The sequence below is a fragment of the Tamandua tetradactyla genome, chromosome 4 (genome assembly GCF_023851605.1).
Source record: "Tamandua tetradactyla isolate mTamTet1 chromosome 4, mTamTet1.pri, whole genome shotgun sequence".
In the NCBI taxonomy this organism is placed as follows: Eukaryota; Metazoa; Chordata; class Mammalia; order Pilosa; family Myrmecophagidae; genus Tamandua; species Tamandua tetradactyla.
In genome coordinates this window covers 34797837-34811705 of record NC_135330.1, presented here as the reverse complement: position 1 = coordinate 34811705, position 13869 = coordinate 34797837, and the positions used below count along the sequence as shown (strand labels likewise).

Sequence of the window (13869 nt, the reverse complement as noted above, 5' to 3'; positions counted from 1 at the left end):
TATTTTTTTCTTTTTGCATTATTTTTAATTAATTAAAAAATAACAACAAATAAAACATTAAGATATCATTCCATTCTACATATACAATCAGTAATTCTTAATATCATCACATAGTTGCATATTCATCATTTCTTAGAACATTTGCATCGATTTTGAAAAAGAAATAAAAAGACAACAGAAAAATAAAACGATAACAGAGAAAAAAAGATTATACATACCATACCCCTTACCCCTCACTTTCATTTACCACTAGCATTTCAAACTAAATTTATTTTAACATTTGTTCCCCCTATTATTTATTTTTATTCCATATGTTCTACTCTTCTGTTGATATAGTAGATAAAAGGAGCATCAGACACAAGGTTTTCACATTCACAGAATCTCATTGTGAAAGCTATATCACTGTTCAATCATCATCAAGAAACATGGCTACTGGAACACAGCTCTACATTTTCAGGCAGTTCCCTCCAGCCTCTCCATTACATCTTGAACAACAAGGTGATATCTACTTAATGCCTAAGTATAATGTCCAGAATAACCTCTCGACTCTGTTTGGAATATCTCAGCCATTGACACTTTATCTCATTTCTCTCTTCCCCCTTTTGGTCGAGACGGTTTTCTCAATCCCTTGATGCTGAGTCTCAGCTCATTCCAGAATCTCTGTCCCATGTTGCCAGGAAGGTCCACACCCCTGGGAGTCATGTCCCATGCAGAGAGGGGGAGGGTGGTGAGACTGCTCATCACGTTGGCTGGAGAGAGGCGCCACATCTGAGCAACAAAAGAGGCTCTCTTGGGGGTGACTCTTAGGCCTAAATTTTAAGTAGACTTGACCTATCCTTTGTGGGGTTAAATTTCATATGAACAACCCCCAAGACTGGGGGCTCAGTCGGTAGCTTTGGTTGTCCACACTGCTTGTGAGAATATCAAGAATTCAACTTAGGGAAGTTGAATTTCACCCCGCTCTCACCATTCCCCAAAGGGGGCTTGCAAATACTTTTCCACTCACTGATCAAATCACTCGGATTCATCGGGGCATCACTCTGGACAAACCAACAAAATCTCACGTCCTACCTGAGATTCCAAGTTTTTATGACGTTCAATCAAACTATCCACATAAGTTATATTAGGAAACGCTCCAGTCAAAATATAAATTTTGTAACAAATAAACATTTTTTGCTTTAGTCTCACATATAAGGTGATATTTTAAAGTATTAATTATCATCTATTTTCAGCACCCTGCAATAATGACATTCCTTTGTTCTTCCTCATGCAAAAACATTTTTAAAATCTGTACATTGTACATTTCACTATTATTATACACTCTAGGCATTCCTAGATTATACCATCTCAATCTTTAACATCTATCTTTCTTTCTGATTTCAATACGTCCCCAGCCCTCCTCCCTCTGTCATTCTCACATGCAGCTTCATTCAGTGTTTTAACATAATTGTATTACAGTTAGGTAGTATTGTGCTGTCCATTTCTGAGTTTCTGTATTCAGTCCTATTGCACAGTCTGTATCCCTTCAGCTCCAATTACCCAACGTCTTACCCTATTTCTATCTCCTGATGGTCTCTGTTACCAACGAAATATTCCAAGTTTATTCACTAATGTCAGTTCATATCAGTGAGACCATACAGTATTTGTCCTTTAGTTTTTGGCTAGTCTCACTCAGCATAATGTTCTCAAGGTCCATCCATGTCGTTACATACCTCATAAGTTTATTCTGTCTTAAAGCTGCATAATAATCCATCGTATGTATATACCAGTTTGTTTAGCCACTCATCTGTTGATGGACATTTTGGCTGTTTCCATCTCTTTGAAATTGCAAATAATGCTGCTATAAACATTGGTGTCCAAGTGTCCGTTTGTGTCTTTGCCCTTAGGTCCTCTGAGTAGATACCTAGCAGTGGTATTCCTGGGTCATATGGCAATTCTATATTCAGCTTTTTGAGGAATCGCCAAACTGCCTTCCACAGTGGTTGCACCATTTGACATTCCCACCAACAGTGAATAAGTGTACCTCTTCTCCACATCCTTTCCAGCACTTGTCGTTTTCTGTTTTGTTGATAATGGCCATTCTGGTGGGTGTGAGATGATATTTCATTGTGGTTTTGATTTGCATTCCTCTAACGGCCAGGGACGTTGAACATCTCTTCATGTGCCTTTTGGCCATTTGTATTTCCTCTTCTGAGAAGTGTCTGTTCAAGTCTTTTTCCCATTTTGTAATTGGATTGGCTGTCTTTTTGTTGTTGAGTTGAACAATCTCTTTATAAATTCTGGATACTAGACCTTCATCTGATATGTCATTTCCAAATATTGCCTCCCATTGTGTAAGCTGTCTTTTTACTTTCTTGATGAAAATCTTGGATGCACAAAAGTGTTTAATTTTGAGGAGCTCCCATTTATTTATTTCCTTCTTCAGTGCTCTTGCTTTAGGTGTAAGGTCTATAAAACCGTCTCTAATTATAAGATTCATAAGATATCTCCCTACATTTTCCTCTAACTGTTTTATGGTCTTAGACCTAATGTTTAGATCTTTGATCCATTTTGAGTTAACTTTTGTATAGGGTGTGAGATATGGGTCCTTTTTCATTCTTTTGCATATGGATATCCAGTTCTCTAGGCACCATTTATTGAAGAGACTGTTCTGTCCCAAGTGAGTTGTCTTGACTGCCTTATCAAAGATCAAATGTCCATAGATGAGAGGGTTTATATCTGAGCACTCTATTCGACTCCATTGGTCAATATTATCTATCTTTATGCCAGTACCATGCTGTTTTGACCACGTGGCTTCATAATATGCCTTAAAGTCCGGCAGCGTGAGACCTCCAGCTTCGTTTTTTTTTCCTCAAGATACTTTTAGCAATTCGGGGCACCCTGCCCTTCCGGATAAATTTGCTTATTGGCTTTTCTATTTCCGAAAAGTAAGTTGTTGGGATTTTGATTGGTATTGCGTTGAATCTGTAAATCATTTTAGGTAGAATTGACATCTTAACTATATTTAGTCTTCCAATCCATGAACACGGTATGCCCTTCCATCTATTTAGGTCTTCTGTGATTTCTTTTAACAGTTTTTTGTAGTTTTCTTTGTATAGGTCTTTTGTCTCTTTAGTTAAATTTATTCCTAAGTATTTTATTATTTTAGTTGCAATTGTAAATGGAATTCGTTTCTTGATTTCCTCCTCAGATTGTTCATTACTAGTGTATAGGAACACTACAGATTTTTGAATGTTGATCTTGTAACCTGCCACTTTGTTGTACTCGTTTATTAGCTCTAGTAGTTTTGCTCAGGGTTTTTGACATATAGTATCATATCATCTGCAAACAGTGATAGTTTTACTTCTTCCTTCCCAATTTTGATGCCTTGTATTTCTTTTTCTTGTCTGATTGCTCTGGCTAGAACTTCCAACACAATGCTGAATAACAGTGGTGAGAGTGGACATCCTTGTCTTGTTCCTGATCTTAGGGGGAAATTTTCAGTTTTTCCCCATTGAGGATGATATTAGCTGTGGGTTTTTCATATATTCCCTTTATCATTTTAAGGAATTTCCCTTCTATTCCTATCCTCTGAAGTGTTTTCAACAGGAAAGGATGTTGAACTTTGTCAAATGCCTTCTCTGCATCAATCGAGACGATCATGTGATTTTTCTGCTTTGATTTGTTGATATGGTGTATTACATTACTTGCTTTTCTTATGTTGAACCATCCTTGCATACCTGGGATGAATCCTACTTGGTCATGATGTATAATTCTTTTAATGTGTTGTTGGATACGATTTGCTAGAATTTTATTGAGGATTTTTGCATCTGTATTCATTAGAGAGATTGGTCTGTAGTTTTCTTTTTTTGTAATATTTTTGCCTGGTTTTGGTATGAGGGTGATGTTGGCTTCATAGAATGAATTAGGTAGCTTTCCCTCCACTTCAGTTTTTTTGAAGAGTTTGAGCAGGGTTGGTACCAATTCTTTCTGGAATGTTTGGTAGAAGTCACATGTGAAGCCATCTGGTCCTGGACTTTTTTGCGGGGGGGGAAGCTTTTTAATGACTGATTCAATTTCTTTACTTGTGATTGGTTTGTTGAGGTTATCTATTTCTTCTTGAGTCAAAGTTTGTTGTCCATGCCTTTCTAGGAAGTTGTCCATTTCATCTACATTGTTGTATTTATTAGCATAAAGTTGTTCATAGTATCCTGTTATTACCTCCTTTATTTCTGTGAGGTCTGTGGTTATGTCTCCTCTTCCATTTCTGATCTTATTTATTTGCGTCCTCTCTCTTCTTCTTTTTGTCAATCTTGCTAAGGGCTCATCAATCTTATTGATTTTCTCATAGAACCAACTTCTGGTTTTATTGATTTTCTCAATTGTTTTCATGTTCTCAATTTCATTTATTTTTGCTCTAATCTTTGTTATTTCTTTCCTTTTGCTTGCTTTGGGGTTAGTTTGCTGTTCTTTCTCCAGTTCTTCCAAGTGGACATTTAATTCCTGAATTTTTGCCTTCTCTTCTTTTTTGATATAGGCATTTAGGGCAATAAATTTCCCTCTTAGCACTGCCTTTGCTGCATCCCATAAGGTTTGATATGTTGTGTTTTCATTTTCATTTGCCTCGAGATATTTACTGATTTCTCTTGTAATTTCTTCCTTGACCCACCGGTTGTTTAAGAGTGTGTTGTTGAGCCTCCACGTATTTGTGAATTTTCTGGCACTCTGCCTATTATTGATTTCCAACTTCATTCCTTCATGATCTGAGAAAGTGTTGTGTATGAGTTCAGTCTTTTTAAATTTGTTGAGACTTGCTTTGTGACCCAGCATATGGTCTATCTTTGAGAATGATCCATGAGCACTTGAGAAAAAGGTGTATCCTGCTGTTGTGGGGTGTAATGTCCTATAAATGTCTATTAAGTCTAGCTCATTTATGGTAACATTCAAATTCTCTGTTTCTTTATTGATCCTCTGTCTAGATGTTCTGTCCATTGGTGAGAGTGGGGAATTGAAGTCTCCAACTATTATGGTAGATGTGTCTATTTTCCTTTTCGGTGTTTGCAGTGTTTGCCTCACGTGTTTTGGGGCATTCTGGTTTGGTGCATAAATATTTATGATTGTTACGTCTTCCTGTTGAATTGTTCCTTTTATTAGTACATAGTATCCTTCTTTGTCTCTTTTAACTGTTTTACATTTGAAGTCTAATTTGTTGGATATTAGAGCTACTCCTGCTCTTTTCTGGTTGTTATTTGCATGGATTTTTCACTTTCAACCTATGTTTATCTTTGGGTCTAAGATGTGTTTCCTGTAGACAGCATATAGAAGGATCCTGTTTTTTAATCCATTCTGCCAGTCTACGTCTTTTGATTGGGGAGTTTAATCCATTTACATTTAGTGTTATTACTGTATGGGTAGTACTTTCTTCTACCATTTTTCCTTTTGGATTTTATATGTCATATCTAATTTTCCTTCTTTCTACACTCTTCTCCACACCTCTTTCTTTTGTGGTTTTGTATCTGTCTCTAGTGCTCCCTTTGGTATTTCTTGCAGAGCTGGTCTCCTGGTCACAAATTCTCCTAGTGATTTTTTGTCTGAAAATGTTTTAATTTCCCCCTCATTTTTGAAGGACAATTTTGCTGGGTATAGAATTCTTGGTTGGCAGTATTTCTCTTTTAGTAATTTAAATATATCATCCCACTGTCTTTTCATCTCCATGGTTTCCACTGAGAAATCTACACATAGTCTTACTGGGTTTTCCTTGTATGTGATGGGTTGCTTTTCTCTTGCTGCTTTCAAGATTCTCTCTTTCTCTTTGACCTCTGACATTCTGATTAGTAAGTGTCTTGGAGTACGTCTTTTTGGATCTATTCTCTTTGGGGTACGCTGCACTTCTTGGATCTGTAATTTTAAGTCTTTCATAAGAGTTGTGAAATTTTCAGTGATAATTTCCTCCATTGGTTTTTCTCCTTTTTCCTTTTCTTCTCCTTCTGGGACACCCAGAGCACATATATTCGTACACTTCATATTGTCTTTCAGTTCCCTGAGTCCTTGCTCATATTTTTCCATTTTATTCCCTATATTTTCTTTTTCTTTCCGGATTTCAGATGTTCCATCCTCCAGTTCGCTAATCCTATGTTCTGTCTCTCAAAATCTGCCATTGTAGGTTTCTATTGTTTTTTTCATCTCTTCTACTGTACCTTTCATTCCCATAAGTTCTGTGATTCGTTTTTTCAGACTTTCGATTTCTTCTTTTTGTTCATTCCTTGCCTTCTTCATATCCTCCCTCAATTCATTGATTTGGTTTTTGATGAGGTTTTCCATGTCTGTTCGTATATTCTGAATTAATTGTTTCAACTCCTGTATGTCATTTGAACTATTGGTTTGTTCCTTTGACTGGGCCATATCTTCAGTTTTCCTAGTGTGATTTATTATTTTTTGCTGGTGTCTAGACAATTACCTTAATTAATTTATTCTGGAAATTGCTTTCACCTATCTTACCTAGGGTTTTCTTGCTGGATGAGTTTGTTGCCTATCTGCTCTTTGACCTTCAGTTCAGCTTTTTCGGGGCCTCTAACTTAGGTTTTGTTTAAGAGAGGATAATTTTTCAGTCCTTGTTTTCTTGTTTCTTGCCCTGCTTGTAAGGTGCCTTTTCCCTCCCCACCCTTAGGAGTGTCTACGTGGGTATTACAGGCTCCAGCTGGGTTTTCCTGGACTAAACTGTCCTCCTATCAGGGGAAAGGAGTCACCTGCGTCAGCTTTCCCTGAGGGTGAGACCCAGCAGGTTAAAAGACTTTCCTGTGAAGTCTCTGGGCTCTGTTTTTCTTATCCTTCCCAGTATGTGGCACTTGTCTGCCTGTGGGTCCCACCAGCAAAAGATGTTGTGGCTCCTTTAACTTTGGAAAGCTCTCCCTGCTGGGGGTGTGGGAGAGACAGAGGAGAGGTTATAGGCTGGTTTTAACGGCTTCAAATTGCGAAGCTCTGGGTTCTGAATTCCTTGAGAGAGGGATTCCACCTGAGTTGGGCTTCACCCCCTCCTTGGGTAAGGCACAGGTGGGAGACAGCCCTGAAAGCAGTCTGTTTCTGCCTATGCCTGGAGCAGTTGCAGCCTGAGTAGTCCCACCACTGAATCCAGAGGTAGCCAAGCCTCTGTAGAAACAGCCACGAAAACCTCCGTTCAGTCCCCTTTCCTCTTTTTCAGTTAGCCCAATAAGCGACCTCCGCCTTGACCAGGTTCGCCTGAGCTGGGGGCCTATTTTTAGTAGTCAGAATTTGTTTATTAATGCCACAATTGGTGTTTGGTTGGACTCAGTCCCTGCTACTGTGAGAGTGTCTTTCTTTTCCCTCTGGGAAGCCACCTGTTGGGGAGGGGCACTGGCCGCCGGCTGCCGCAGCTTGAGGAACTCACGGTTCTGGGGAGACTAGCAGCTGGTCCAGCTGGTCCAGACTGGGGTACGCTGTGTGTCCGGTCACTATCGTGGCTCCGGGAGTTGTTCTGTACTGTTTCTGGTTATTTAGTAGTTGTTCTGGAGGACGAACTAAAACGCGCACATTGCTAAGCCGCCATCTTGGCCCCTCCTCTCTCTGATAGCACATTATTTTATAACTACTACTAAAGCTAAAGTTCATATGTTTACAAATCTTTAGGAGCCAATGAAAAGCATTTTTTCTATTCAAATGTTATTTCCTGTATGTTTTAAATACAGGTATGTTGTCATTAGTAGCACTAATACAACTGTTAATAATATACCTTTTAGAAAGGCTCTTTCTAAAGAAGCTTTAATATATAAACATATATTAACTTACATGTTTACTAGGAGAGGTAGAAGATTCCAGTTCCTGTGAAAAAACCATTTCTTCGGTAAGTACACTGTGATCCGGACTCCCTAGATGTTCCTGAACTGTAGACTCAGATGGGACATATTCAACAGCATGGCACCCCAATTCTTCTGGAATAGAGTTTTCACTGTTTACATGAGAGTAGGAAGGCAATGGCGATTCCTCTTCACTGGCTATTTCTAGAATGAGTAAATTCAAGAAAGGAAAAAAGGTAAAAACAAGAAAAATATGCACTCTTGGTTAATGCTTTGTAGTATATGTTTCTTAGTATAATAGGACTGGTTGTATTTAGCTATAATTTCCTTATCATATACTTACTGGGAGAAGATATGTATAACATATCTAAACGTTTGTGTGTGAGGATACAGAGCAATTACAATTCTCATATGTTCTTATAGGGGTGGAAATTGGTCCAACCACTTTGGAAAATTTTGTTATTATTTTGAAAAAAATGGATACAGATACTCTATGACCTAACAATTCCATTCCTAGGTATACATTCTAGAGAAATCTTACATCTATGGAGCGGGATATATACACACACAAATATATATATGTATGTATATGTATATATATATACACACATACACACACACACAATTGTACATTAGCAGAACTATTATCATAGTACGATAGTGCAAACAATTCAAATGTCAATTGACAGTAAAAGGATAGACTGTAGTTTATTTATACAATGGAATGCTACATAGCAATAAAAACAAATAAACTAGACTATTATGCATCAAAATACCAAGTAGAATAAAGCAAGTTACATAAAGCAAGTTATCCATAGCATAATTCCAAAAGATAATATATGCAAAACTAAATAAAATGTATTCATATACAGATGCAGAAAAACTACAATGTAATACACAAACAGAGGACAGTAGTTACCACTGGGAAAAATTTTAGGAAAGGTATACACCAGGGCTTCAAAGATATTGGTAATATTCATAAACAATGGTAGGCACCTAGGTGATTATTATTTAAATACATCTATTTTTTAGATATTCTTTCGTATGAATGACATATTTCACAGCAAATGGATACAATGGAAATTCTGATTTGTGAATACTACTTAGAGATGAATGAAATTTCAGATCATTTTTACTTCACCAATTTTTATAATTTATAGGTATTGTATTTGGTTTATAGAACAGAAATGTTCCAACAAAGCTGCCTATAAATTGAACTACCATAACAAAAATATTTTCCCCAATGACATTCACTAAGAAATAATAGATCTGTTTCCTTGGGAAAAAATCTAAAAAGATAAACTGTGTTTTGAAAAATTGTGTTTGTTGGCTGGTAGCTAAATGGAGATGTAATATGCTTTTTTTGGCTTTTATAAAGGGAATTTATTAAGTCAAGAGTATATAGTCCTAAGGCCATAAGAATGTCCAAACTGAGGCATCCAGAGAAATATATCTTGACTCTGTGATGTCTGTTAGCTTTCTCTCCTGGCTTCTCATTTCAAAAGGCTTCCCCTAGGATCTTCATCTCCACAGGGCTCTTGTCTGTGTCAGCTCTCTTTGGCTCTGAAATTTTTCTTAAAATGGTTCTCTCTTAAAGAACTCCAGTAAGCAACCCCACCTTGAATGGATGGAGATATATCTCCATGGAAACAACTTGATCAAAAAGATCCCACCCAGCAATATTGAATCAGGATTAAAGAACATGGCTTTTCTGGGGTACACAACAGTTTCAAACTGGCACACTAGTCATCATTTTGAAAGACAGAGAGCATAAACAAAACAAATTTTGGCCTCCTGATCCCCTGAAAGGGTCTCAGGGACTCCTCCATCCTGGGGTTTCATGAACTGTACTTTGAGAACCACTGCTGTAGGTTCTAGATTCTAGAGCAATGCCTGGTTCCATGTTTGGGAATGGAATTGCTGAATTACTAAATTATAGGACATGTGTATCTTTATTTTTGTCATTTCTATTATTTATTTTATTATTTTTAACGTGAAAATGTTTTCCAAACTAGGCTTAACAATTTGCACCTTCACCAGAAATTCTTTGTTCCACTTAAAATATAACAGGCAAATTCAAACCCAACTTGTAGTGGGTTGAATGGTGGTCACCCAAAGACATGTCTACATTTTAACCCCCACAAACCTGTGAATATGGCTTTATTTGGAAAATGGTCTTTTCAAATGTAACTAAGTTAAGGATCTCAAGATAAGATCATCCTGGATTATCTAGGTGGGCCCTACATCCAGTGACAAGTATCTTCAAGATCCTGTGAAACTGTAGACAGAAACTGGAGCTATGCAGCCATAAAGATTGCCAACAGCCACCAGAAGGAAGAAGAGCCTAGAGTCTTTGGAGAGAACACAGCCTTGTGAGACCTTGATTTCAGACTTCTGGCCTTCAGAAATGTGAGAATAAATTTCTGTTGTTTTAAGCCACCAAATCTGTTGTGATTCGTTATGGAAGCCCTAGGAAATTAACATAGGTATAAAATGGTATCTCTTTCTGGTTTTAATTTGTACTGTCCTATGAATGAAGTTAAATATCTTTTCACATGCTTATTGGCCATGTGGAGTTTCACATGTGAAGTACCTGTTCTTTTCCCTACATTTTTTATAGGTTTTTTAAAAATTAACAATTCATAGGAATTGCTTATATATTCTTGATATTATTCCTTTGTCAGTCATGTCTTGCAAATATATTCTCTCACTTTCTGTTGTGTTGTTTTACTTTTTTTATGGTGTATTAATGAACAGAAATTTCTAACTTATTCACGTTTATCTTTTCCTTTATGGTTCTTTTTTATAACTTTTTAAAGAAACCTTTCCTTCTTCATGATGTACTAAAAATTTCCTTATTGTCTTCTAAAAATTTTATAACATTGATTGCAAGTTGATATAAAAGTTTTATAACACTATAAATGAATGAATCTTTTTTTATTGTCAAGTAGGGATTCAAATTCATTTTTTCCTTTCATAAACATTTATTGGAGAGTTCCTCTTTTCCCCACTAGTATGCAAAGTTATCTCTGTCTTATATGCACAGGTCTTTTCTGGGCTACCTGTTCCATTGGCCTATTTGTCTACCTCTGGGCATATATCACACAGTTTTAATTAGTACAACTATAGAAGTCTCGATTTCTGGTAAAGCTAAGTTCCTGCATTTTATGATTTTTTAACTCTAGGAATCTCTTTGCTATTTTGGTCCTTTGCTCTTTTATATCCTTTTTTTTTTTTTCAAGTCCACATAGCACCTGGTATTTCCAGGCGGACTCCCATCCAATATAAACCAGGCCTGACCCGGCTTAGCTTCTGAAACCAGATGAGATTGGGCACATTTAGTTGGTGTAAACCATATCCACTTTTAAAATAAGCTAGTCAAATCCTATAAAGAAACCTAGCTGAGCATCTTATTTAAATTGTATTGAATCTACTGATAAGTTCAAGGAGAATTAACATCATTATGACACTAAATCTATCTGTAAATTTGGTATAGATCTGCATTTATTTTGGTCTTCTTTAATGTTTCTCAATAAAATTCTAAATTTTTTCCATAAAGAACTTCTATCTATACATCATTTGTTAAGCTTATTCTAGATACTTCATATTTCTTATTTATGTTATAAATGGTACCTTTTATAAAAAATTGATCTTTCTAACCAACTTTTGTTGATCAACTAACTTTGCTTATAGATTTCATATCCAGGAAACTTGTTAACCTTGTTATTAATATTAATATTTGGCACATAAATTCTTATGAATTTTTCAAGTGCACAGTCTTATTATCTATAAATCATGAGTTCTTCTTTCTTTCAATCCTTATAACTTTTGTTTTTCTAATCTTACTAAACTGTCTATGACCTCCATATAATGTTGAATAGAAGAAGTAAAAATAATGGGCATCCTTGTCTTATTTGCAAATTCAAAGGGAAAGCTTTCTATGTTTTGTCATTAAGTATGACCAACAGTGTAGGTCTGTTTTTCTTGTTAGCATATACCATTTCGCAGGTAAGAAAAGTTCCCCTCTATTCTTACTTTGTTCTGGGGTTTATTTTATCATAAATGCTTTCTTGAATTTCATCAAATGCGTTTTCTGAATGCACTGAGCTGATCACGTAATTTTTCTCCTTTAATCTGCTTAGGGTAATTCACCACATTACCAATTTTCTAATGTATGCTAAATTCTATTTGGTCATGAAGTTTTAAATTTTTATATATTTTGGACTTGTTACAGTAGTAGTATATTTAGAATGAATAAGATTGTCCTTTTCCTTTTTGTACTGGCCTTTTTTGGATTTAGAATGAAAGTTAAACACTACCCTTATAAAATGAGTACAGGAATACTTTCTTAGTTTTTATTCTATGGACCAGTAATATAAGACTGGAATTTTTCCCCTTTAATGTGTAGACAGAAGAGCTTTTTTTTTTTTTTTTTTTTTTTGTAAAAAGATTTTCAGCTATTGAAACAAGTTCTTTAATGGTCAAAGGACCTATTAGGTTCTCTATTTCTTACTGAGCAAGCTTTGGTGCATTGCCTTTTTTTTTTTGCATGGTGGGGTCACATTTCATTATTTTTCCATGTGAGAATCCCGTTATTTAGCACCATTTGTTAAATTTCTGTATGTTTTTGCTTGCTTGTTTGTGTTTTGGGAAGTTCATGGATTGGGAATTGAACCCGGGTTTCCTGCATGGCAGGCGAGAATTCTACCACTAAACTATTCGCGCACCCCCTGGTGCATGGTGTTTCTATAGGAATGATCCAGTTCTTAGTTTTCAGGCATACTAGGATAAAGTTGTTTACAATATTTTTTTTATTTCTGATTTCTGCAGCATTTGTAGGTGTATTCCTTTTCATCCTATATCATTTACATTCTTAAACATAATGAAATAAATCCTTCAATTAGATTTGACTTTAGCTTGTAGTCTGAACCAAGCCAGTATTTATTACCTTTTTGTTCTGTTCTCTGGTCCTCCACTTCTTTCTTAGAGGTTTTAGATTTTATTAATTCTTTGTCCCAGGCAGCCAAAGCTTGTTTTTCCATTTGACGAATTTCTGCTTCCTCTGCATCTAAACGTCGCTTCCACTCCAGTAGTTCTTCTGCATGTTGTCGCCGTTGCATTAGTTTTTGCTCTCGCTTTGTCAGAAACCTATGGACACACCATGAAAAATAGTGAGAGAACAAACCTGTAAGCAGAAATCATTTTGAGAGCCCTATTACTAATTACCTTACCAAAAGCTATGCAAAATAAAACGTTCACAGTATTCTCTCTGAAAAATTTGAGATAATAGAAGCTTGCATGAGAAAATACTCAGAAAATGAGAGAATTTGTTTTTTACTTATAATGGTTTGTAAGATTAGCAAAGGAAAAATAATGGTAAATTCAGAAAAAGAAATCTTTGGAGTATTTGGATAGCCATGACTGATGATGTTAATAATTAATGTAAATATTCATCTTTCAAATGTAACGCTTTTTTTCAGAACAGAAGATTAAAGGAATTTATTCTGAGGGTTCTGACCAGAAAAAACCCAAACCCAAACCAACAAAGACTAAAAATAACAACAAAAACACACCAAAACCCTCCAAAACAAGCAAGCAAAACAACAACAAAAACGCATTCATGTCCCTTTTTAACTTTTCTTTTTCAAATTCAGTTTGCTTGTTTCAGGTATAGTGAGTTTGGATTCTGTTATCTAAAAGATGCAATGTCAGGTAGCATTTTTTTTTTCATGGAGAGAACACTGAGCACCACATTCAGATGCTTGATGCAGTCAAACGTATCTATTTATTTACTTGAGTAAAGAAATGTCTCCTATTTCTCAATTTAACCCTATCTCTGAACTTAAATGGCTCATTATGTCTTAGCTCCAAAGAGATAGGGGAGGTTACTGATTTAGGAAGTTATTTGGGCAGTTAAAAAGCTACTGCTGAATTCTCAAATGTAGGTGCCACTACTAAATGAGCTGCTCATGTTCCTGGGGTTAGATCTACAGTGGTAGCTAATCAACAAAAGTGCATCCACGCATCCAATAAAGACTTAATAAAAAGCACAAGACCTCCCATTCCACTTTTTGAACAG

At 36.1% G+C, this 13869-nt stretch overlaps 1 protein-coding gene across 2 annotated transcripts in view; it reads right to left on the bottom strand.

Annotated features, from left to right (window-relative positions):
* The window catches only part of CEP350 (centrosomal protein 350), a 266687-nt gene that overhangs the window by 27487 nt on the left and 225331 nt on the right, over positions 1-13869 (bottom strand). For both annotated transcript variants that reach the window (XM_077157158.1, XM_077157159.1), the window contains 2 exons: positions 12739-12938; positions 7783-7994 (listed from right to left, as the gene is read on the bottom strand). In XM_077157158.1, coding sequence (XP_077013273.1) covers positions 7783-7994; positions 12739-12938 — 412 coding nt within the window. The remainder of the gene's footprint in view (positions 1-7782; positions 7995-12738; positions 12939-13869) is intronic.